At 39.5% G+C, this 25,029-nt stretch overlaps 1 protein-coding gene and 1 long non-coding RNA gene across 6 annotated transcripts in view; both read left to right on the top strand.

Annotated features, from left to right (window-relative positions):
* The first annotated feature begins 8,441 nt into the window (after positions 1–8,441).
* The window catches only part of LOC114046129 (ATP-dependent (S)-NAD(P)H-hydrate dehydratase-like), a 76,114-nt gene continuing 59,526 nt past the window's right edge, over positions 8,442–25,029 (top strand). The window contains exons 1-2 of one of the 5 annotated variants that reach the window (XM_027866390.1): positions 15,872–15,953; positions 23,122–23,895. In XM_027866390.1, coding sequence (XP_027722191.1) covers positions 23,265–23,895 — 631 coding nt within the window. In that variant the 5' untranslated portion in view covers positions 15,872–15,953; positions 23,122–23,264. The other 4 variants (XM_027866395.1, XM_027866393.1, XM_027866392.1 and 1 more) reach the window with 4 other exon arrangements.
* On the top strand, positions 16,897–21,302 carry LOC114046130. The gene is made up of 2 exons (XR_003569468.1): positions 16,897–18,311; positions 20,173–21,302. It is a non-coding gene; the product is annotated as an uncharacterized LOC114046130 (long non-coding RNA).

Below are 25,029 nucleotides of genomic sequence, written 5' to 3' on the forward strand. Positions count from 1 at the left end.
AAATAATCCTTTTTTTTTAATTCTTCCTCTTCCCTATTCATTCATTTGAGTGACAAGAACAAAAGGATCTTGGGGACACTCCCAGAGGTTTGCAGGACCTCAGATCCTCGTAGATTCTATAGAGTTTCTTTGTTTTTGAAATGTAACTTGATTTGTTTACTAGTTTTGGTGGTTGACATGATTACATGTCAAGAAAGATTATTTTTATTTTTCTCATGTAACATTCAGAAGAATATGAACAATGCATAAAACAAATCAAACTTATTACTTATAATAATAAATATAAATAGTCTAAAGTCTCTCATCAAAAGAAAAAGTGGCTAGATAATGGATCAAAACCCCAAATCTATCAATATATTACTCACTGGAAACATTTAATGTAGGTTGATATAACTTGATTACAATTAAGAGATTGCCCTAAAATATATTATGCAATTACAAGTTCAAGAAAAATAGAATGTCAGTGATGATATACAGCAAGGTGAAATTCAAATTATAAAATATAGAAAAAACAAAATAATGTATTACATAAAGCTGAATGGAAAAATAAAAACATGTTACAATGTTCAATGATATGTACTAAACAATTTGACAGTTAAATTCATAAAAGCTGAATTAACAACAATGCAAGAATAAACAAAAATGTAATAATAGGAAGATTCAATATCTCATTATCAGAATATGATGAATCATATAAAAGGCACTAACAAAAAGAAACCATAGCTTTGAACTGCTTAAACAATAAATTTAAATCAACATATATAGGAAGAGAACTAAATAGGAGTAGGAAACCCTCATTGTTTTACATAAAGAATGCATTCTTTATGTAAAATTATTTTTACATTAAAATGTTCCACTGGTTTTCTTTTTAAAAATATTGTTATCACTTCTCAATAACTCTTTATGCCCAAAAGAGACCCCTTTATGATAAAGCACAGTTAATAAAAACAGAGTAGCCCAGAAAATATATGCCTCATTCTGCACCTACAGTCCACCACTTCTCTGCCAAGAGGTAGGAGGTAATCTGAAATCTTGACTGATGTCTTCATTGATCAGAGTTCTAAAATCTTTTAATTAACGTTATTGTGGTCATTATGCAAATTGTTTTCTTTATTCTATTTGTTTCTTTTTGCATCTCTTCATCCAAATTTCTGTAAGTGAATGAATGAATGAACAAAAAATCACTTACTAAGTGTATACTATGTGTAAAGCCCTTTGTTAAGTGCTGAGGTGACAAATAGAAAAGTAAGCCAATCCCTGCTCTCAAAAAGCTCATATTTTAATAGGGGAGACAACATATATGTGAGGTTTCAGTTTCACCTGAGGTGGAAAGGTCTAGTGATCCTTAGGGTACAACATCAAAGCTGATGATAAGGCACCTTCTTTAGTGTTCCTTATGTGTGTGTCCCTTAAATGTGATCCCTATGTGTGCCTTCTCCTACTGAAGGTATATGTATTTATGGGAGGAAATAGGAGAGAATGAGCATTTATCTAGTGCCTGCCATGGTTCAGGCACTATACTAAGCACTTTTTGCAAATATGATCTCCTTTGATCCTCACAATAATGGTGTGAAGTAGGTGCTGTTATCCCCATTTTAGAGTTGAGGAAATTGAGGTAGACAGTGGTTAAATGACTTGCCCAGAGTCACACAACCAGTATCTGAGGCCAGATTTGAATTTGTCTTCTTGAGTCTAGATCCAGTTCTCTATCCATTGTGCCATCAGCTATGGGAGAAGATACTCCAACTCTATGGGGAAGATGTTCTGTTATTACTTTTTCTTGTTATTAGACGAGACTTATTATGTTGTTTCATCAAATGCCTTTTCTTTAAGCTAATCGTTTCCTCTTGCTGGCTAGTAAGAGTAAACGCATTGGTAGCGGATCATTAGCCATAGTTTTGAGAGGTTTTGATCCACAGAGGATTTTAAACCTGGGGCAGCTTTTCTGGGGGCCCTACATGAAAGAAGACCACCCCAGTGCTCTATCTCCATTAGGGAAGGTAAGTGGTACTGAATTTGGAGTCAGAAATACCTGGATTTGAATTTCATCTTTGAAACTTACTAGTTCTATAACCATGGAGAGGTTGCTTCACCTTTACAAACTTCAAGAAAATTCCCTAGGTTTTTAATCACTTGCAATCTTCCAAACATATTAAATGACAGTCTGAAACACGACATAACTCAGAATTCTTATCTTTCAGTTAGGGGCAAGATGGGACCTGTAGACCTTAACGTTAAATTGGCAACTATTTCTTCCTTTCATCATTTTTCCTAACCTAACAGCTAATTATCCTTAGACATCTGAATTAAAAGTAGAGGAAGGGCCTTTAGTTGGGAAATTTCTAGTTTCTAGAACCCTGATTGCATTCTGACACTGAGAAATTCAGAAAGAAATACAAGGAATCATCTTACCAGGAAGGCCATTAAGTCTACAGGTTTTGTTTTATGGTTGTTATTCAATTCAACAAACATTTATGGAGTACCCATTATGTACAAGGCACCATGCTAAAGTTATGGAGGATTTGAAGATGAATTAAGACAATGTTCCTGACTTGACCTTCATTCTATCTTAAGCTAAGCAGATATTCTGTTATGTGTTTGTTTTTTAAAGCCCCACTCTTCCCCTCTCCCCATCGTCTCTTTTAACAGTATGATTAAATAAAACAAATTGTTACAGGGTAGTAAAAGCACTGCCTTTGAAGTTAAAAGGCTTGGGTTCAAATCTTGGTCCTGCTTCTTACTATTCCTACAATCATAGGAATTCACTTTCCCTCTCTGGAACTGTTTTCTAGTATGTAAATGAGGAAATAGGACTAAATGACTTCCAAGATACCTTTCAGCTCTAAATCTACAATCATGTCCAACAGTATATGCCTCATTCTGTACCTGTAAGCCTTCCCTCCACTTCTCTACTGAGAAGATAAAGGTTTAATGAGTTGTTAGCCAATAATCAATAAATCAGCCACTCAACAAACATTTATCAAGGGCCTACTATGTGCCGGGCTCTATGCTGAGTGCTCAATACCCTAGAGGAATTCATCTAACTGTTTTTGTCTCCTGCTTTATGAAAACTTGTTGAGAAATAGTTTGGTGAAATAGAGCTTAGAACCAGGAGAACCAGGCTTGATTTCCTGCTCAGCCACTTACTAGGTGGGCAACCTCAGATGGCAACCTTTGGGAGCCCCAGTTTTCTGACTGTAAAAGAGAGTTAAAGATCTATAATCTACCTAAATCATAGCACTGTTGGGAGGCTCAAATGAGAGACAGCATAGTGTAGTGGAAAGAGGGCCGGATTTAGAGCCCAGGGAGTTGAGTTCAAATATTGGCTCTATCTTGAGTAAATCTCTTCACTTCTATAGGCTTCCTTAGCTTCCTTCCCTATAGAATGAAGAGGTTGGAAATGGATAACTCTAAGGTCCTTCCAATTTTTTTTCTTTTTTCTTTTTTGCCCAGGGTCACACAGCTAGTGAGCATCAAGTGTTTGGTCTGAGGTCAGATTTGAACTCAGGTCCTGCTGACTACAGGGCCAGTGCTCTATCCACTGTGCCACCTAGCTGCCCCTCCAATTTTTCTTCTATGTTATTTGAAATCAGATATGTGAAAGCCCTTTGGAAATCATAAAACAATGAATAAAAGTATTATGATTCTTAACCTGAGCTCAGAAGATATCTTGTACAAAAAAGAAACAGTCATGACATTTTGGAATTTGTTTTAATAAACAACAATACTGTGGGGAAAGAGATTGTCTAAGAAACAGTAAATGCAGATCTTTATTCAATAAGACAATAAAAATGTTTTGAGCAAGGGAATAGCAAATCTACCTGAAGGCTTAAATAAAACACACACAATAGCTCTGCAGCTATTACCTTAAAGATTTATATGTATAAATACAGGATACGCCTTGTTGGCCATATGAAGACGTCATTAGATCCTTCCCAGGGCAAAGTTATCAGCAGGTTATTGTTTGTCCTTCATTCTCAAAGAGGACCATGACATCAAGAAGATGATGCCATGACTTGCAAGTGAATTGGATTTAAGTGAGGGAGGGTTTTGCAAAGTCACCAGCTTTACTTTCTCCTTTGGAGACATCTGGGTCCAGTAGCTAGATATAGATTAGGAGGACAAAAGAATAGCAAAATACACAAAAGAATTCTATCATAATTCTATTATAAAACACCCCAGGACATCCTGGACTCAGTGATATGCAGTTATGCTGATTACTCTGTTGTTGCCCAAAACATTTTGGGGAAACTCTTCTTTTGGACTGACATCCAGGAGACACTCAAGAACTGAAATATCATTTCTTCATAGTAGCATTTTGTTTCTGTTTTGTACCAAATACCAAAAATGACATCTTCTAACTTGATGACTCAATTTATTTAGTAGACTTGCCTCTAAATTTGCTATTGTTGTTCAGTCATATCAGTTATATCTGACTGTGATCCCATTTGGGGTTTTCTTGCCATTTCCTTCTCTAGTTCAATTTTCAGATGAGGAAACTGAGGCAGAGTTAAGTGACTTGCCCAAGGTCAAACAGCTAGTAAGTGTCTGAGGCCAGATTTGAACTCACATCTTCCTGAATCCTGACACTGCATCACCTGGCTGCCATCTAAGTCTGGGTGAGCTGAAAATCACCTTACTCCCTTTAAGCTTGATACATTGACTAGGTGAGAGCATGTCTCAATCAAACCACATCACTCATATGTCCTAGAATAGGGATCCTTATTCTGTGGTCCATAAACAGCCAAGGGGCCCATGGATAGATTTCAAGGTATTTATGAATTTGGATAGGAAAAAATTACATCTTCATCTTACCTAACCTAAATGAAATTGGGCATTTTTTTTTCAATTAAATTAATGTATTCTGACAAAAGGTCCATAGGATTCACTAGACTGTCCAAAGGGTCCATGACATACAAAATACTATAAAGACTAAAAGGCTTTTAAACTGGAATCATGTTCAGATAGACCAAAGTAATCTGGCCATGCCCTAGGGGTTGTCTATAAATTATCATGTGAGTTGAGAAGGGATTAAATTCCAGAAATTGGAGCAAGTGTGACTTCCTAGCACATCATCCCTAAGGAGGAATATCCTCAGCAGGAGGAGTGGGTTGGAGAAGCTTTGCTTTTTCCTTGGCCAAGTCTATTTTCTCACTTTTCAGAACTGTTGGTTCATAAATGTTTGTGAGTGGAAAGAAAGGGATGAATGTGCATACCCTTTGACCCAGCAATAGCACTTCTAGGGCTATATCCCAGAAAAATCATACAAATGGGAAAAGGACCCACATGTGCAAAAATATTTATAGCAGCTCTTTTTGTGGTGGCAAAGAATTGGAAATTGAGAGGATGCCCATCAATTGGGGGATGGTTGAACAAGTTGTGGAACATGAATGTAATGTTATTGTGCTATAAGAAATGATGAATAGGCTGACTTCAGAAAAACCTGGAAAGACTTGTTTGGTCTGATGCTGAGTGAAGTGAGCAGAACCAGGAGAACATTTTACACAATAACAACCATGTTGTGCAATGACTAATATTGATAAACTTAACCCTTCTCAGCAATACAAGGATCTAAGACATCTCCAAAGGCCTTGTGATGGAAAATGCTATCCACAAAGAAGAAAGAACTATGGAGTTTGAATGCAGAACAAAGCATACTATTTGCTATTTTTTTCCTGTTGTGTTTTGTTTCCTCTTTCTGGTGGTTCCTTCTATTGGTTCTAATTTTTACTTACAACATCACTAATGTGAAAATATGTTTAATAGGAATGTATATGTATAGCCTATATCAGATTGTGTGCTGTCTTGGGGAGGGAAGTGGGAAAGGAGGGGGAGAAAAAGTGAAAACTCAAAAGCTTATGGAAGTGATTGTTGATAATTCAAAATAAATCAATAAAAAAAAGAAAGAAGGGGATGTATACAAGAGATGTTGTGAGGGTAGAAACAAGGTTTGACAGTGGGTTGGAAATGTGGGGTAAAAGGAAAAAACCACTGAGATTGAGGGTCTGGATGATTGGGATCATTGTTGTATCTTTGATAGTCTTACTAAAGCTGGGAAGAGTTAGAGTAAAAGATAATGATTTCAACTTTAGCCATGTTAAGTCTGAGACACCCATGTTATATCTAGTTCAAGATGTCCAAAAGGCATAGCTCAGGAGAGAGAACAGAATTGTACACACACATGCCCACGCGCACACGCACACATACATCTAGGATTCACCTGGATAATATGGATAGAAATGATCATTTCATCTCATGGGATCTGATGAGATCACCAAGTGGGATAGTACAGAGCAAAAAGAGAAAAGAGCCCAGGACACAGCCTTGGGGATCAGTCATCCCAGGGTTAGGGGGCATATCATGGAGGAACAGCCAACTGCAGGGAAGAGAGAGCAGTGTCATAAAAACCAGAGAAGAGAAAATATTCAGAAGGAGAATGTGACTTAAAAACGTCAAATGCTATATAACAATTAAGAAGGACGGCTAAAGAAAAGCCGTTTGTATTGACAATTAAGAGGTCACCAGGCAACGACTTTTTTTTTTTTAACTATGTTCTAAGACATAGAGGGGTTGTGATGTGTGCCTGTGTCAGAAAGGATTATCTTCAATAATAAAATCAAGGATCCTTGGAGTAATGATTTAAATATTTAAAACACAAGACTACTGAGCATAGAGATCTTCACCATTTTCTTTCCCTCACGTATCATGCAATAAAATGAAAACAAAATTTACTATTACCTAATGACAAAAATAAACTATCACAGAGCTACACGCACATACTGTTGATTAAGGATGTTGTGTTGAGCGAAACATTTCTAGTTGGCAAGTCTTCTTAACTGGAATTGACTTAATTATACAACACTTTCATTTATCCTCATTAGTAACCTGACGTTCAAATAATAGATAGCTAGGCTGTAAACAGAACGAGCCACCAGAAAGAAAACACCATGTAAACATGCAGATACACAGAACACTTAGACACATCCTGAGAAAGTTTTGGTCTTGTAGTGCAAAATTAATACTAGTTCTCATGACTAAATAAAGTTAGCCAGAGGGGGCAGCTAGGGTGCAGTGGACAGAGCACTGACCCTGGATTCAGGAGGACCTGAGTTCAAATACGGCCTCAGACACATAACATTTCCTAGCTGTGTGATCCTGGGCAAGTCACTTAACCTCCATTGCCCAACCAAAAAAAAAAAAAAAACCCAAAGCAAATAAAGTTAGCCAGAGGGCTAATGGAGTATGACATACATTTCCATTTTTTAGTGGGGGAAGTGTGGACCTGTGATTTCTTCAGTGCAAGGCTCTACTGGTATGGCAACTCTTTCCACTGATAGAAAAAGCTTAAAAAAAAAAAACTCATAGTATTAAATAGTGGTCTGGGGCACTAAAGGTGATATGATTGACCTAAAGTCACACAGCTAGAATCTGTCAGTGTCCAGACCTTTGTGCCTTTCTCACTATTGCCAGAGCAGTGGACAGAGTGCCAGACCTGAAGTCAGGAAGACTGGAGTTCACATCTGGCCAGAGAATCTTACTAGCTACATGACCTCAGGCAAGTCACTAGATCCAGTTTGCCTCAGTTTCCTCATCTGTAAAATGAGCTGGAGAAGGAAATGACAAACTGCTCCAGTAATTTTGTCAAAAAAAAAAAAACCCAAATGGGGTCATAAAGAGTCAGATACGACTGAAACAACTGAATAAGAACTTAGCATAGTGTCTGGCACATAGTAAGTGCTACATATATATTAGCTATTTATTATTTTGTTTGCTTGATAGCTCTAGAAAATTATATTCATATTTATAACTCTGTGGAATTATCATTAAGTATGATTCAGGTATTTCATTCTTTTTATTATAACAATCCTACTAAGAAGACATGAAAGAAAACTTGTAACATCTGAACCTATCATCAGATTTTGTGATTTGCTGCCAATGTTACTTTTTTTTTTTCTCCCTACCACTACAGCAGCACTATCAGGGCCAATTCCCACTTCACTTTTCTAGGCAGATATCCAACTGAAGTTGAAAACCAGTTCTGCATATTACATTATTCTCACTTGGGTAACTATCAATGCTTGTGTTAGCATAGAACATTTCAACTTCCTTATTCCTAAAACAATATAGCTTATAGAAATGGTTTTTGCTTATTGGCCCAGTAACGCATTTGTTGTCATTAGCCAAGCAAAGAATTTAGTTTTACCTTCCTTGTTTCTTAAAATGGTGAACTGGATCTGAAAAAGGGACTCGACATGACTCTGCCATTGAACTTCTTTTGCAATGGGAAAGAAATCTCACAAACCTGCTGAAAGAGCAGTGAGGAGCACAAGAATCAAAAACACAGAAATGTGGCATCTTTATATTGCTACCTTTTATTTTTTGACTGCTGAATAGAATGGAGAAATCCAGCTCTCATTGTTATTATTTTTATAACTTTCTACAGGTTTTCCCTGCATTTTTGTTCAATTTCTCCATAGAGGCATGATTATTAAACAATTTTTAACACCAAGTAGATTTGAATGAGAGCTGGAAGGCATCTTAGGACCACCAAGTCTCATCTTATTTTATGATGCAAACATTAACAATTCTATGTATGCAAAAACTTTAACAATACTTTACTTTTACTTCAATTATATCAATTAAAAATTCAAATGCAGATAATGAAGCTGATATCAAATGAAGGAATTTCTTGTACTTGCTGAGCTTATAACTTCACGTCATAAATTTGCAAAATTTGAAGCTGCCTGATCATTTCTATGTAAGTATTGTTTTTTCTTCTTTTTTTTGCAAGAGAAATTAAATTTTAAAAATTTAATTAAAAAAATTTTAAAGCAGGGCTGGGTGAAGCATAAAGGGGAGGGACAGAGGAAAGAGGGCCAAATGACAATGACAATATGACAATGGTATCTCCAAATCCAGGATTCAGTGCAGGACTCCAGTGGTTTTAGAGACTAAGTAAGGTTTTTGTTTGTTTATTTGACCATTCTCCAACCTGTCTGAAGGGGTTGGGCAAATTATATTATGAGTCTCCTGGTATAGCAGCTAGCTTCCAGTTACAGGTTTCCCCCGCATTTTACATATTACAATTATAATTACAAAAGAGTATTGCCTCCTTTGTATCCCCAGTGCTTAGCAAAGTACCTGGAAGATAGTAGAAGCTTTAAAAAAAAAAAAAGCTTAAAAAGTAGAAGGTTATTGATTGATATTACTTAAGAATTCTAGGAGCAGTGAGGTGATGCTGTGGATAGAGCAGCCCTGGAATTAGGAGGACCTGAGTTCAAATCCGGTCTTAGACCAGACACTTGACAAAGCAAATCACTCCACCCCAATTAGCTCACCAAAAAAAAAAAAATTAGAATTCTGTTACATGATCATAGAATTTAGAACTGGAAGGGACCTTAGAGTTTGCCTAGTCCCAAATTCTCATTTTATAGAAAAAGAAATTGAAACCCAGAGAAATGAAGTGACTTAAAAATTTTTTCATTTAATGTCATTTTTATTCTGAATTTAACAAACAACATTTAAAGTGAGCATTCTCATTTACATAACAAAATAGAGAACTGTATATGAAAACTGTGAATTTCTATAACAGCTGAGGGTGCCATAGTATACAGCGCACTAGGCTTTGTCTGTAGTTAGGAAGTCAGGAAGACCTGAGCTCAAATCCAACCCTCGGGAACTTACTAACTATAAAACTATATAGTTATACATATAAAACTATATAGTTGTACAACTATAGCTATATAGTTATATAACTATATATAATACTATCTGCCTCAGTTTCCTCATCTGTAAAATGGGGGTTATAATAGCACCTACCTCCCTGGCTTGTTGTGAGGGTCAAACGAGATAATAATTACAAAGTGCTTAATACAATGCTTGGCACATAATAGGTGCTTAATAAATGTTTGTTTCCTTACTTGTTAACTGGGCAAAGGCACCAAGACAGGAGATGAAATGTCATATGTGAGGACCAGTAAAAGGTCAGTTTGGCCAGCATGGAGAGTGTGTGAAAGGGAGCAATGTGCAGTAAGCCCAAAAAGGTAGGTTACAGGCAGACTTCAGTGTGGCTCTTTTGGGTAATCTGCCATGCATCTTGTGGATGGAGCCCCCATTAAATCTAATCTCTATTGTGAGGCCATATAATTCAAATTTTCTCAATTCAACAAGTATTTCTTAAGCATGTGCCGTATTGTACAAGGCACTGTGCTAGATGCTGGGGATACTATGACTGAAACAAAAGTACCTGCCCTCAAGAAGCTTACAAGGAGCTCAAATAGGAGACACAAATCCAATAGCAAATGCAATTACAACATAAAACAACATAAATAACAAGGAAGGGAAATGAGTAGTAAGAGCATTCGCAACATTTATATGTAATTAGAAGCCAGCTCCTATACCAGGAGACTCATAATGCAATTTGCCCAACCCCTTTAGACAGGTAGAAGAACGGTCAAACAAATGAACAAAAATTTTACTTAGACTTTAAAACCACTGGAGTCCTGCACTGAATCCTGGATTTGGAGATACCATGGTCGTATTACTTCATTTGGCCCTCTTTCATCTGTTCTTCCCTTTTATGCTTCACCCATTTCTGCTTCAAAAAAAATTTTTTTTTTAGTTGATACGCAGCCCAGGCTTCTCTGGCCATGCTGAGTTCACCTAACATGAAGATGCTCTTGAGGGGTGTTTTGAGCATGCCCAGTTTGTATAATATGGAGATCCCTATATCTCCAAAATGTGGGAGATATAATCTTCCTCCCTTTGCACCATTTCAGTCTTTGTTTTTATTTATTTTATTTATCTTTATTTATTTATTTTTATGGTAATTTTTATTTTTTTTTGTTTTCAAAATTTACTTCCACAAGATTTTGAGTTCCAAATTTTCACCCCATCTTGCCCCTCCCCCCACCCCAAGATGGCATGAATTCTGAATACCCCTTCCCCTAGTCTGCCTTCCCTTCTATCTCTCCCCCCCTTCTCTTATCCCCTTCCCCTTCAATTTTCCTATAGGGCAGTATGGATTTCTGTACCCCATTTCCTGTATTTCTTATTTCCCAGTTGCATGTGAAAACATTTTTTTAAACATGTGTTTTTAAAACTTTGGGTTCCAAATTTTCTCCCTTCCTCCCTCCCCATCCACCCTCATTGATAAGGCAAGCAACTAAATACAGGTTATATATGTGCAGTTATGCAAAATACTTCCATAGTAGACATGCTGTGAAAAATTAACTCTATTTCCCTTAATCTTATCCCCCCATTTATTCTATTCTTTCTTTTGACCCTGTCCCTCCTCAGAAGTATTTGCTTCTGATTACCCCCTTTCCCAATCTGCCCCCCTCTATCATCCCCCTACTCTCTTGTCCCCTCCCCCCCATTTTCCTGTAGGGTAAGACAGATTTCCATACCCAATTGTGTATGTTATTCCCTCCTTAAGTCAAATCCTATGAGAATAAGATTCACTCATTCCCTCTCACCTTCCCCCATTTCCCCTCCACTGTAAGAGCCTTTTCTTTTTTTTTTGTGAGATAATTTACCCTGTTCTACCTCTCCCTTTCTCCTTCTCCTAGTATAATCCTCTCTCACCCCTTAATTTTATTGTCCAGATATGACCCCTTCATTTTCAACTCACCCTGTGCCCTCTATCTATCTATCTATATCTATATATACGTACATATAATTTTTCCCCTCCAACCACCTTAACACTGACAAAAGTCTTGTGAGTTACAAATATCATCTTTCCATGCAGGAATGTAAACAGTTCAACCTTAATAAGTCTCTTAAGATTTTTTCTTTCTTGTTTACCTCTTCATGTTCCACTTGAGTCTTGTATTTGAAAATCAAATTTTTTATTCAGCTCTGGTCCTTTCATCAAGAATGCTTGAAAGTCCTCTATTTCACTGAATGACCATTTTTTCCCCTGCAGGATTACACTCAGTTTTGCTGGGTAGGTGATTCTTGGTTGTAATCCTACCTCCTTTACCCTCCGGAATATTATATTCCATGCCCTGCAGTTCCTTAATGTAGAAGCAGCTAAATCTTGTGTTATCCTGATTGTCTTTCCACAATACTTGAATTGTTTCTTTCTGGCTGCTTGTAATATTTTCTCCTTGACCTGGGAACTCTGGAATTTGGCTACAATATTCCTAGGAGTTTTCCTTTGGGGATCTCTTTCAGGAGAAGATCGGTGGATTCTTTCAATTTCTATTTTGCCCTCTGGTTCTAAAATATCAGGACAGTTTTCCTGGATAATTTCTTGAAAGATGATGTCCAGGTTCTTTTTTTGATCATGGCTTTCAGATAGTCCAATAATTTTTAAATTCTCTCTCCTGGATCTGTTTTCCAGGTCAGTTGTTTTTCCAATGAGATATTTCACATTGTTTTCTAATTTTTCATTCTTTTGGATTTGTTTTACAGTGTCTTGATTTCTCATAAAGTCACTAGCTTCCAATTGCTCTATTCTAATTTTTAAGGAAGTATTTTCTTCAGTAATTTTTTTGACTTCCTTTTCCATTTGTTCAATTTTGCTTTTTAGGGCATTCTTCTCCTCACTGGCTTTTTGGACCTCTTTTGCCATTTGGGTTAGGCTATTTTTTAAGGTGTTATTTTCTTCAGGATTTTTTTGGGTCTCCTTTAGCAAGCTGTTGACTTGTTTTTCATGATTTTCTTGCATCACTCTCAGCTTTTCCTCTACTTCTCTTACTTGATTCTTCAAATACCTTTTGAGCTCTTCCAAGGCCTGGGACTGATTCATATTCTTCTTGGAGGCTTTGGATGTAGGAGCTTTGGCTTTGTTGTCTTCTTCTGGTTGTATGTTTTGATCTTCTTTGTCACCAAAGTAAGATAATATGGTCTGACTCTTTTTGCGCTGCTTACTCATGATCCCAGACAATTACTTGAGTTTTAAACTCTTTGTTAAGGCAAAAGTCTGCTTCCAATGTGGAGAATGTACTGTCCCAAGCTTCGGGGGTTTGTATAGCTGTTTTCAAAGATACTTCTAGGGACCTGAAAATTTTCGGTTCTTCCAAGGGGCTATGATAAGGGTCGAGGTGTTTTCTCTCCACCACCACAACAAGCTCCACCACACCAGCATTCCTCCTCACCCCAATACTGCCCCTCAGAACTGTGACCCAGATCCAAGCACAGGCAAAGCAGGAGATTCCTGCCTTAGCTCTGGCAAAGAGATCCTTTTAATCCCCCTCCGATCAGCCACTGGATTCCCTCTCAGTCTGTGGGCTGGAAGCTCAGGAAACAGCGGCGGCCCTGGGCCGAGCTCCAGACTTGCAGCTGAGACCTAGCTCCTCTCTCACCCCAGTCACAGACTTTTCCCACCAACCTTCTAAGTTGTGTTTGGTGTTCCTGGGTTGACAAGTCTAGAAGCCTCCACAGCTGCCTGCGATTCGGTCCTCTGAGGCCTGCTCCAGGTTCGCTGCAGCCTGCGCACCCACGCTGCACTTGCTCCTCTCCCCGCCCGGCGTGATATACCTTTCTGATCAACCATCCAGCTTGTCTTGGGCTGGAAATTTGTTTCACTCTGTCTTTTTGTGGGTCCCGCTGCTTTAGAATTTGTTTAGAGCCATTTTTATAAGTATTTGGAGGGGTTTGGGGGAGAGCTCAAGCAAGTCACTGCTTTCCCTCTGCCATCTTGGCTCTGCCCTCAGGGAAGGATCCATTTCAGTCTTTGGGGAGGGGAAGATTTCATAGTTTAGCTTGGTTCCCAAGGAGCACACTCCCAATTCCAAACCTAAAACCTACCTCTGTCTCAAGTCCTAAGCATCCTCACTTCTCAGGGCCTCCATGTTGGGTTGGTTGGCTCAAAGGGTCACCATAGCTCTTACTACTGGGGCCTTTGGGGATCACCTCAGGCACCCCAAACTGAGGAAGACAAACAGAAAAGAAACACTCACATGCTTGTTTCTAAGACAGGGTAAAAGAAGGGTGGCAGGGGAAGGAACATCCTTTTCCTTTCAACTTTTCAGTTTTCACTTGTCCTTAGAATCTTCACTGTGGATGAACTGGGATCTGTACCCTCTGGGTGCAGCCAATAAGAGACAGCAGAAAAATGGTGATGGAAAAGAGGAGTGACTGGCTCAGTCTTACCATTTTAAAGATGTGGGTAGCCAGTTGAAGGAAGCTACTGTCTCCATCCACACAGTGGAGGACCCAGAGGCTTCCATGGTAGGCAATCTGGAATAATTTGAGGAAGTAATCAAAATTATTGGATACTTTAAAGTACAATACTTGGATAAGTATAATTGAAAACAAAGTTAAAATCAAAGTCTAGAAATGTTAAATTAGCATTGAATTCTCTCCAACTGGTGGGAGGTGATAGAAGAAGAGCCTGCAGTTGAAAGATTAATGGGCCAGACATAGGTGGCATGAAAGGAATAGGTTGCTACTGGAGGAAAGGCCCAGAACCTACACTAGAGGGAGAGGTTTGGCATTTATGTCCCTCAGTACTGATTGGATATTTCCCACCAGCCCTTCCCTCTGGCAGATGAGAATGGAGGAAGTCATCCAGTTGGCACTGGAGGCTATGAGCACCCAGCCTTTCCCTTCAGGGAAGGGTTCTGGCACTTTGACAAGAAATTCAATGAAGTGATTATTTGTTATTATATTACTGTTCACTTTGTAAGTTTGATTTTTTCTTAAATTGTGGCAAATTCTTAATTTTAATTAAAATACAAGCTAATAAAAATTATACAAAGAGTTTTTGTAAAACCGTTTTGATACCAGGACACTTCCTACTCTTCTCCAACAGAATCTTGAGATTGTGGGTTGTCTTGTGGGTTAGCTCTGATGAGACATGAAGTAAGTGTTCAAGCATCAGAACAGGCTTCCCCCAAACACTCAAAAGACTCCTTTCTAGGCTGCATTCCTGACTCTCTGGAATTTCTCTACCATGTATGCCACCCTGGAAGTTCATTGTACCTCTGGACTTCTCACACTGGTAGTACCCTCTGCCCTTGTGGCCACTTCCTTTGATTGGCTGTTTCCTCCTAGAGCCTCCATTTTAAGGAGGACACCAAGGCCAGCCATGTCTTCATTCCTTCCCAAGTTGTATTCCTTACTTTACCCCAGAAAGGACTCCTTCCTCCTCTTCTCCTCTTCAGCTTTCTTTTATGTATTGAGGCAGCTAGGTGGTCCAGTAGATAGAGGACTAGTCTTGAGTCAGGAAACTCTGATACTCTGGCCTTAGACATTTACTGGCTGTGTAACCTATATCAAGTTGCTTAAATGCTGCCTGCCTCAGTTTCTTCATCTGTAAAATGAGAGACATAATAGCATCTACTTTCCAGGGTTATTTGCCTTACTTCTACTCTCTATATCTCTATGTACCTATTTATTTACATGTTGTCTTCTTCATTAATAAGCTCTTACATGACAGGTACAGTTTTTTTTTCTGATTGCATATGAATTCCTAGTGATTATCACAGTGCCTGACACATAGTAGGTGCTTAATAAAAGCTTGCTGACTTGACAGAATTCTCTGCAAGTACAGGTATAAGTATAGGCATAGCTTTAATTCTTCCTACTCATTTTTTAAGTTCCATACAACACTCTCTTCACCCTCCCTCCCCTTCCACACCAAACGTGCCAGCAACCGTGACCCAGCAAAGAAAAATCACTAAAGATAATTAATAAACAATGCCTTGGCTCACGCTTGCAATGAGCTTCACAAGAAATACTATCTAGGAGAGGACTAAAGCTTGGATAGGGTTTTATGCCTGTAATGTCAATCGCGAAGGTTTGGGAGCAGTGATTGGCTGAGTGGGTTGGAGGCTGAACTCCCTCTGTGGGAGAGACAGAGAAAAGAGCCAGAGACCGGGTTTTGCTTCCGCTGGCAGCGTTAGGACAGCGGCAAACCCGGAAGAGCGTCCCGATGATCCTGATTAAACGCTTCTGTGGTTTGTTAGCCCGAGTTGGCCCCAACCCCCCTGCCGGCAAACTAGGTAAGAGAAGATTCAGGCCCCGATGGGGGAGGGGATTTGAGACTTAGTTTAAAAAAAAAAAAGCAAAAAAACCACTGTTCTCAGTCCCGATTCACTGCCTTCGGGAGATGATAAATTGGGAAGAAACGAGGGCTAGAGCCGTGGGGATCTCTCTAGCGGCCGTGGCCGCCGTGCTCTCGGCTCTGCTCATCCGTCACTGGCTGCCGTTGGATTCAGGTACACGCAGCAGCCCTCGTGAGCTTTTCTCTCCGGCAGGGACGGTGGGGTGGAGGGCAGGAAGCTTGCGCTGCGCCCCGTTTGCTCCGGAGCCCGACGAGAAGGGCCTGCAAAGGCAGTGCTGGGGTAGGGGAGGCGCGTTGCAGGAGCCTTCCAGATGCAGATTCCGAGGGGTGAGTGGCGTCGGGGAGAACGGACTTCTGGAGGTGGGGATGGGGAATGTGAATTAGTGAGCTCGAAAGCTCCCCTCTGGAGCAGCCTCATTCACTTGTGATATAACCTCGCCCTCCTTCGGAATAGCCTTATTCCTAGATTCTAGCTGAGTTCTATTCCCAGACATGAGTAGACAAGAGCAAGGGAAAATGGCTGGGACGCACAGTCTCTAGGGCGGGTACAGAGGTAAAGGGCAGTGCGTGGCCTTCGGGTGCCCGCTACGCGGGGGCATTCCCAGCCTAGCCCCTCTTTCCTGAGGCTTCTAGAAGGCGGGGCGCCCCATCCCCCTCCCCCACTCTGCAGAAGGGAGGCGGGCGGGTCTGTGCGAGAGCAGGAGCGCAGAAAGGTGGGCGCTGGGGTGTGCGCGGTGAGGTAGAGCGCACGGCGAGATGACGGAGCTTTGGGGACCGGATGGTGCTGGGGGCGGAGAAATGGAAGGGGAGGGGGTGTGTCTGTTTACGAGCAGGGGGCGGGGAAGGGAGGCCGGATCGGCTTTACCCAGCCTGCCTACCAGCGGATATCCCGTGAGAGGGAACAGTGGTGCGCGTCTCTGGGAGGAGGGGCGGTGGAGGCGGGGACCTGGCGGAGCGGGTTAGCAGCTGCTCCGTCGGCGATGGAGGGCTCTTACAGCTGTTCAGGGCTGTTGCTGCGCTCCTACCGCCAAGCCGAGCTGGACAACTGGCAGCGGAGGAGATGAGACCTGGGGATAGAAGCCGCTCAGTCCGGGGCGGATGGTGTAGCTATAGCCGCGCGAGCTTCAAGCTGCTCCGGGCAGGGGGCGCAGAGGCTAGCGGAGCAGGGTAGCGGCCGGGGGAGGCTGGGCTTGGATAGTCGTTAAACTGGGGAAACGGCGGGTTTTCGCTACCTCAGGAAGAAACGGTGCAGAAAACTGTGGTGGCTGCAGTCTGGGTGTCTGTGTTTGGCTGCGTTCTCACTGTAGATTTGCTTGTGAATGGAGAAGCTGGAGCACTGGGGCCAATACGCCCTTTTTAAACTTTCTCCTCCCCTGCCCCTTCTCCCCCCCACCCCCACCGGTTGGAGGAGAGGAGTGGAAAGTGGTGCGAGTTGCCTGTCGGTCCAGCCCCCAGTCTCTTAGGGTTCCCCAGCCAGAACTGTAGTAGTATATATGAATTATATGTACTATATCCCCAACATGTGGGAGATATAATCCTCTTCCCTTTGGTTGGGTCTTACAACCTCACCCTTTGTTAATTTCCTGTTTGCCTCCCAGTGCCTGACAGCTCCCCAGCTCGGGGTTTGATATGTTTGTTGATTGCCTTTTCCTCCCGTCCTCCCCTTTTCCCCCTTTTTGTTTGCTCTGATACATCTGAGTCTTTCTTCATCTACCCCACATCCTGGGAAGAGGACTGGGTTGGGGGTACGACCAGCCTCTCCCCCCGACTCCGTCCTGGGGAGGGCATAGTGATAATGATCACCAATACCCGGGGATTCCTGTGGTCTGACTTGGAGACCCGTGCCCTCCTGGGCATCTGGGGCGAAGGAGGCGTTCATTCGGCTCTAGCTGGCAGTTTTTGGAACGGCCACGTGTACTGGGACGTGGCCTGCAGCGTAGGGGAAATGGGTTTCGACTGGACCTTGAAGCAGCGCGGGATCGGCTTCAAAGGCAGTACAACCTGGGAAAGGACCGCTTCCAGAAGAGCGGGCATACAAGATCTGCACGTCCCCAGACTGTTCTGAGCAGGACCTGTGCGCAGGCGATGGTCCTGCTGCAGCCTTCGCGACAGGCGTGAGAGGCAGCTGCCTAGGAGTGGTGGACTACAGAGTCTTAGAGAGAATGGAAGAGAAGATGGACAGGGGCAGGCTGGAGCCTCCCCATGAGAACTTGGTGGGCAAGTGCTCTTCCTTTGCCAAGGGCCCCATCGAAGTGGAGCGTCTCCCTTCTAGCCGTCCAGGTGCTGCCCAAATGTGGTGAGTACTCTGCCCAGGGCCTGCATATCTTAGCTGGGGGTGAAGCAGAAAAGTGGACCCTGAGGGACACCGTGATACCTAGGAATACCGTGAACGGATACCTATGGAGCCTCCCACCTCTTACTACCCTCTTCCACCTACCTGTTGCTAAATAGGATTAACCACTAGATTGCTTCTGAGCAGGGAGGGTTCCCATTGACTTTTAGAAATAACTTTGCTTTAAACTTAAATGTTTGCTCCTCTGTTTGTAAGCCCCATTTAAATATTCCTTTGCCCTGCCCTGAGATATGAATGTAAAAGGGATTGTCAGATTCTTTTTTTAAATTACCTTGTTAAGTATGAAGTGAACAAGATGACTTGAAATTTTTTATTTTTGGTTCTTTGGCAATTCAGTTTCCTAGGTGACTTGTAAAAGGTCTTTTTTTTTTTTCTGGCCTCAGACACCTGACACTTACTTAGCTGTGTGACCCTGGGCAAGTCACTTAACCCTGATTGCCTCATGGGGAAAAAAAAAAAGTTTTTTTTTTCCAGGAACAGCTGTTTGGTTGTAGACAATTCAGCTGTTTTCTTACCTTGATCTAAACACTAGACAGCTCAATAAGTCTTATTTCAGTGGTCACTTTTAAATATATTTCTTGTGTATTTGAAATTTTGTTTTCTTTAAACATTTTTTGTAGTTAGCTGGGAGAAAATTTTAAAAATTCATTAGCAAAAACTAAAAAAATTAAAGCCCAAAAGCCCAGGTTAGTGATTCCCTGGCCCAAGTTTGGAGACACATCCACCAGGGTGCTCCAGTTATCCCAAACTAGAGAAGTCAGAAAGATTATCAAAAGAAAATTTATGCAATTTAAAATTTGCCATTTGGCACACTTAGGAGGAAGAGGGAGTGATTACCAAAGGTTACACCTTCAAAAAATTTGGATTTATTGACATAAATAGTTCTAGAAAGCAGTTCAATGTAAGTGTGGGTACTTGGACTGTCTAGTTCATTATCCCCTTTTGTTTTTTAATTTGGTGATGTTTAATTTTTTTTTCTGAAACCTAAAATTGTCATAATGATACTCCTCATAAGATATTTGATATCTCTTCTTGAAGCCTGTATTCCTTCAGAATGCTAATGCTTGTACTAAAGTACTTCTGAATACAATCCAATTAATTTATGAAAGTAGACTTAAGACCTAGTGGCAAGATTGGCAAGAGTTTTTGCTGGCTGACTTAACTGAACTTCCATATACAGCCTTTGACATTCCATCAGCTGAAAAATACTCTTCTGTCTTGTTTAATTTTCAAGATGAAGCACAAGATCTTAAGAGATTGTACTTTTTTTTTTTTTTTAACACAAACTGCTACTCAGGGATGAGTGAGAATGCAGTGTATCTGAAGGAGAGATGTTTTTCACACATTTTTTTCAGTTTTCAGTGCTTTTATGATCTATGTACTATGCACTAAAAACTAGACCCAGATCTCCTCCCACTAAAAGCAAATTGGACATTTACCTTACTTTGATAATGTTGTCCTTATGCCTCCACTATTTTCACAATTTTTTTTCCTCCAGAATGCTAAAAACATTTCTCTGTGGTTGCAAGCAGAGTTCTTTCTTTTCTCAGATGAAGGAGGCTTTTTTTTTTAACAGATCAGAAAGTTCCTCCCATGTAGCAGTTGTAGCCTTATCTGAAAACATGACGTTGGTTAATACATGTAACACATGATCTTGTTATATATTTGCCAATTAAGTCATAATTAATTATTGTTCAAGTGTTTTGATGAAAGTTTCTATTGAGCTGAAGTCAAATGATCTTATGGCTTGATCAAAACTGATTTTTGCGTGGGTGTGCTTATTCATATCTACTTTTTGATTCAGGCTTTAAGACCAACATATTACCTCTGCCTCAGTGGAAAAGATAAAAAATACCACCATGCCAACATGATGCTGGACAAAACGATGGAGAAGTTCTTGCAACAAAGTATGAATATAGAAGAAAAGTTGCACAGATGTGAGGAGCTGAGGCTTAGAATCGAGGACAAGAGTCGAGAAACTGAACATGCTTAAGAGTGTGGATGTTGCAAGTATTGGGACAGATGTTAGCTGCAGTTTCTTCAACCGTGTCACAAAGGTCACAGTCCAGACCACCCAGTCCACCTCATAGAGCAACCTTATCCATCCTATTCAAAGAACATTAATTATAATGCTATGGCAGCAACACGTTTTCCACTGATAGGTACTGCATTTTGCAGTATGGCTAAAGAGTGTTTTTGTTTTGAAAAGCATTTACGATTATCCTTTCCACATTGAGGTGGGGGTAGGGGCAGTTAGTAGTATGGCACTCCATGCCATCTGCAAAATCCACACAAAATTTTTTGGCCCTCTCTTTGTATCAGAGAAGAAGTCTGAATTTTTTCTTTTTCTTTTATGGAGTATTTACAGAACCTTATTGTGAAATTTGGGTTAAATTTTTGGTCATAGGCCCTGTGTCGTCTGTTGGCCTTTTCATGTTGTCTGCGGCTTCCGCAAAACTCCCAAAAAATTCCCATTTAATTTCTTAGGCCATCCCATGATATATCGAAACCTCAGTGGGGGAAAGTCGAGATGTGGAAGGGATAACTGTAGTGATCCAGGTTTTCTAGTCCTAATGGAGGGAAGTGAAAGGGTAATTGAATATTGGATTGTGATTTATGTACTTTCTTTTTGTATTTGATATAAAATATTTCATGCCTTGTCTAGTGCTGATTTTTCAGAGCAAATGAGATTTACATTATTAGTAATAAAGGCAAGTATTATACGATGTAAGCCCATTATAAATCTAGCAGAAGGTGCTTGTCTAAGAAATTTATTACCCACTAGTCTGTTCCTTAATTCCTCTTGTTAGTGCCAAGAATAAAAGAAGAAATTTTCCAAATTTGAATTTTCCTTTCAGGGTATTTTTCATCTGAGGCTGTTTGTTATAAATGTTAAAAGGCCAACATCAAGTAATAAATTAAGCTCTAACCAAATCGCTATCATCTGTTGTGTTTCAGTAATATTCTATTTTACTGGGTTATAAATACTTAAATTGAAGCGCTTGTCACAGATGTTTAGATCACAGGTATAAGATTTTGAAAGTAAGTTAAAAATAATGTTTATACCATTATGTGTAAATGCTTTAATAGAATACAGATGATTTATCTCAGATGATAATTTAATAAGGATTATTTATTGCTGTGGTCAAGACAATCCTGTTTTGCAAGTTAATGTTCCTGATATCTAAATCTCCTCTTTCTTTCTCTATGAACAGTAGAGATTTCTTGATGCCTTAGCCTTTTCCATCTAATAATCCCATAGAATTTTTTTGTGGAAACATTGCTCTTTTCAGTTACAAGTGATCTTTACAAGCTACTGGACTATTTTTAGACATAACAGAGAAAGAAGTGTACTCTTGAAGACTGGAAAATATGACATATTTCACAGTTAATCGGTTTTGCCTGAGTGAAAAATATTTCACTCTCTAAGGACTCTCTTGGAGTAAAGAAACATTTAATAGTATATTTAATCCTGATTTTATGTATGATTATACCCCATCTACCCATTTGCTAGAGCAGGGGTTCTTAACCATCTTTGTTTCATAGACCCCTTTGGCAGTCTAGGAAAATCTATGGACTCTTGCTTGGAATAGTGTTTTGTTTTTTAAATTAAAATTGAAGAAGATGCTATATTTTAGTTAGAAGCAAATTAACATAAAGATGGAATTTTTTCCCAATGCTCGTTCAGGGTCTCTGAGCAATGTGTGCTTTAACTACTGAGGGTCCACGTTAAAACCCTTTGGGATAGACCTTAGACTAGTGTTAGAAAATATGAGATAACTTCAGTAATTAACTTGTATTATACGTTTGGTATAATACCAAATAATGGTTTGCTTTTTTTTTTTTTTTCCCAGTTATCTATTTTCAGGTAAGAGTGTTGGGAGAATTATATGTAAGGAAGACATTTTAAAGTGTATCATTTATCTTTTTACTTAGAAAAAATAGTACTATAGGCTGGTATACTATTAATATCAGATATCTTAGAGAATGTATTTCCTAGTGATTTCAAATTTTGACAGTTCTGTACAAGACTGTCATCGTTACTACACGGTCATTGGAGTTGTAGTCTAGTGATTGCATTTGCCTTTGAAATGATAAAATGTTAAAGACTGCAAGTCACATAGTAACTATTGCTATGTTTATGTAAATATGCAGTAAATTAAATTGGATAGCTTCTAAAATATATAGTATATTTAAATATGTTTTTGTATATTTGAAGAGTTAACCTGCATGGATATAAATCTCTATTTTGGTCCATATATAAAGAGCCAGCATGTATACACACCAGACATACATACACACATACACAGTTATCCCTTCTGCACCGCAACTTTTCCCCATCGTGGTTTAAATATATCGCAGGTCGGCATAAGAAATTACCGTAAATGAGAGTTTTTGAGAGTTTTGTGGAAGCTGCAGATGACACAGAAGAAGTGTAGAAACTCTGAAATATACGTATAATATGCATATGGTATTGTATAATATCAATGTATTTTGCTTTTTAATGCTCTAAATATACTCCATTTCTTTTCTAAAGTTAAAGTAAGTAAAGAGTTAAAGTCTGCAAAAAGAATTGAAAGCCAGCAAATGACACACAAAGGCTAGAAATGTAGAGATGCCTTAAAAAGTTTAGTAACTCATAAATGCATAAACTGTATTGCTGTTATGTGTAATATTGTACAGTATGTATTTTACTATTTAATAACATAAATGAACAGCTACACATTTTTTTTCCTTAAAATTAAATTTGTAGTAAAAGAACTGCGGTTCCACACACTGGTTTGGGGATGCCAAGCGTGATTACAGCAATCTCTCATATGACATCTCCAAGTGATCTTTGCATCTCGAGTTTCTCATATCTTGTGGTATTTAAACGCCATAAACTCTATTAAAATCATGGGTCCCAAACGTAGTGTGCCTAGTGGTTCGAAAAGTGCTCCCAAGAAACGGAGAAAAGTGATGAACTTGAAGGAAAAAGTAGAATTGTTAGACATGCTTCGTTCAGGCAAAACGGCGGCTGCGGTTGGCCGCCATTACTGCGTTAATGAGTCCACAGTAAGGCATATCAAGAAAAAAGAGAAGGAAATCCGGGAAGCCATTGCTGCAGCTGCACCAACAACTGCAAAGTATTTGCATAAACCTCGAGATCCAAATCTCTCTCGAGTAGAAAGTGCAACATTCTTTTGGGTGCTGGATTGTTATAAAAAAGGCATTCCAATAGACTCTGGCATCATACGAGAAAAGGCTAAGTCCTTATATGATTTCCTAAAGGAAAATGAAGGTGAAGGGTCTACCTCTGCGGATTTTCAGGCCAGCAAAGGCTGGTTTGAAAATTTTAAAAAAAGGTTTAGCCTATGCAGTGTAAAAGTAATGGGAGAGGCAGCATCTGCTGATCAAGAGACAGCATCTGTCGGTCAAGAGGCAGCTAGGGAGTCTCCTGAAACCCCGAAGAAACTGATTGAAGAGAAAGGCAGCATTCAACTTCTTCATTTCAAGTTAGATTGCAGTGATGTACCAGAGGTTAATGGTGAGTACAAGTAGGGAATTTCAAAGGTTTTTTTTTAATGTCTTCTGTTGTACGTGTAATATTTTCAGTAGTATTCTTCTTAAATTTGTTTCACTTTAAACATTTTTCATATTTCGTATTTTTTTTTCTTTGCCATACAGTATTTTTACTTAACATTGACCTACATATAGCCTATGACCAAATACTTAACCTAAATTTTACAATAAGGTACCATAAGTACCCCATTAAAAAAAAGAAGAAGAAAGAAAGAATTCAGACCTCTTTGCTGTTATGAAGGGAAGGCCAAAAATTTTACTCAAATTTTCCAGATCATGGAGATACTGCGCCCTAAACCCTCATGATGTGGAAGGGATAACTGTGTACACACACACATACACACACACACACACACACACACATACACATACACACACACTCTCCCTCTCTCATACACTCACGTTATTTTTTTGGTCCGTGTATAAAGAGCCGGTGTGGTATCAAACTCAAATACAAACAGATCCGTGTGGACTGCATAGTGACTCAGAAAACTACAATTTAACATTATCTATGTTGTATTTTAATTGATTTTGTTAAACATTTCCCAATTCATTTTAATCTGGTTTGGGCCACTTAGTGAATTTTGCAACCGCTTACAAAAAGCCTTATCTTTGGCACTTCTGGTTCGATGCATAAAATGCTGTATTTAAAGTCCAGAGGATGAACTCAGATCTTACCTTCCAACATCAGCTATGTTGGGCATACCTTGGGCAAGTCACTTAACCTCTGAGTCTCAGGCAACTCTTAAGACATCTCCTAAATTACTGAAGGGTTGCTATCTAAAGATATAGATACTTTGGTGAAATGGGCAAAATTCTGATCCTTGACATATTTACCTATGTAAATTGTAGCTTGTTCTTATAACACTGTGACTTTGGAAATTGTAGATTTTTTTTGTGCTTTCTGATATTGAATAAAAGAAAACAGTCAGGATTCTTTTAAATAATTAATGCAATTGATTATATTTGGACTATTCCAGGTCATGGACCTATCACTTCAAAACTTGCCTTTACTGTTACTTAGTTGGTAATCATGCCATTTGATACTAAAATGATGACATATTAATGTTTTTTAATGAAATACCTGTAAAGATGTTGA

This window comes from Vombatus ursinus, unplaced genomic scaffold (genome assembly GCF_900497805.2).
Source record: "Vombatus ursinus unplaced genomic scaffold, bare-nosed wombat genome assembly UNPS02014781.1, whole genome shotgun sequence".
NCBI lineage: Eukaryota > Metazoa > Chordata > Mammalia > Diprotodontia > Vombatidae > Vombatus > Vombatus ursinus.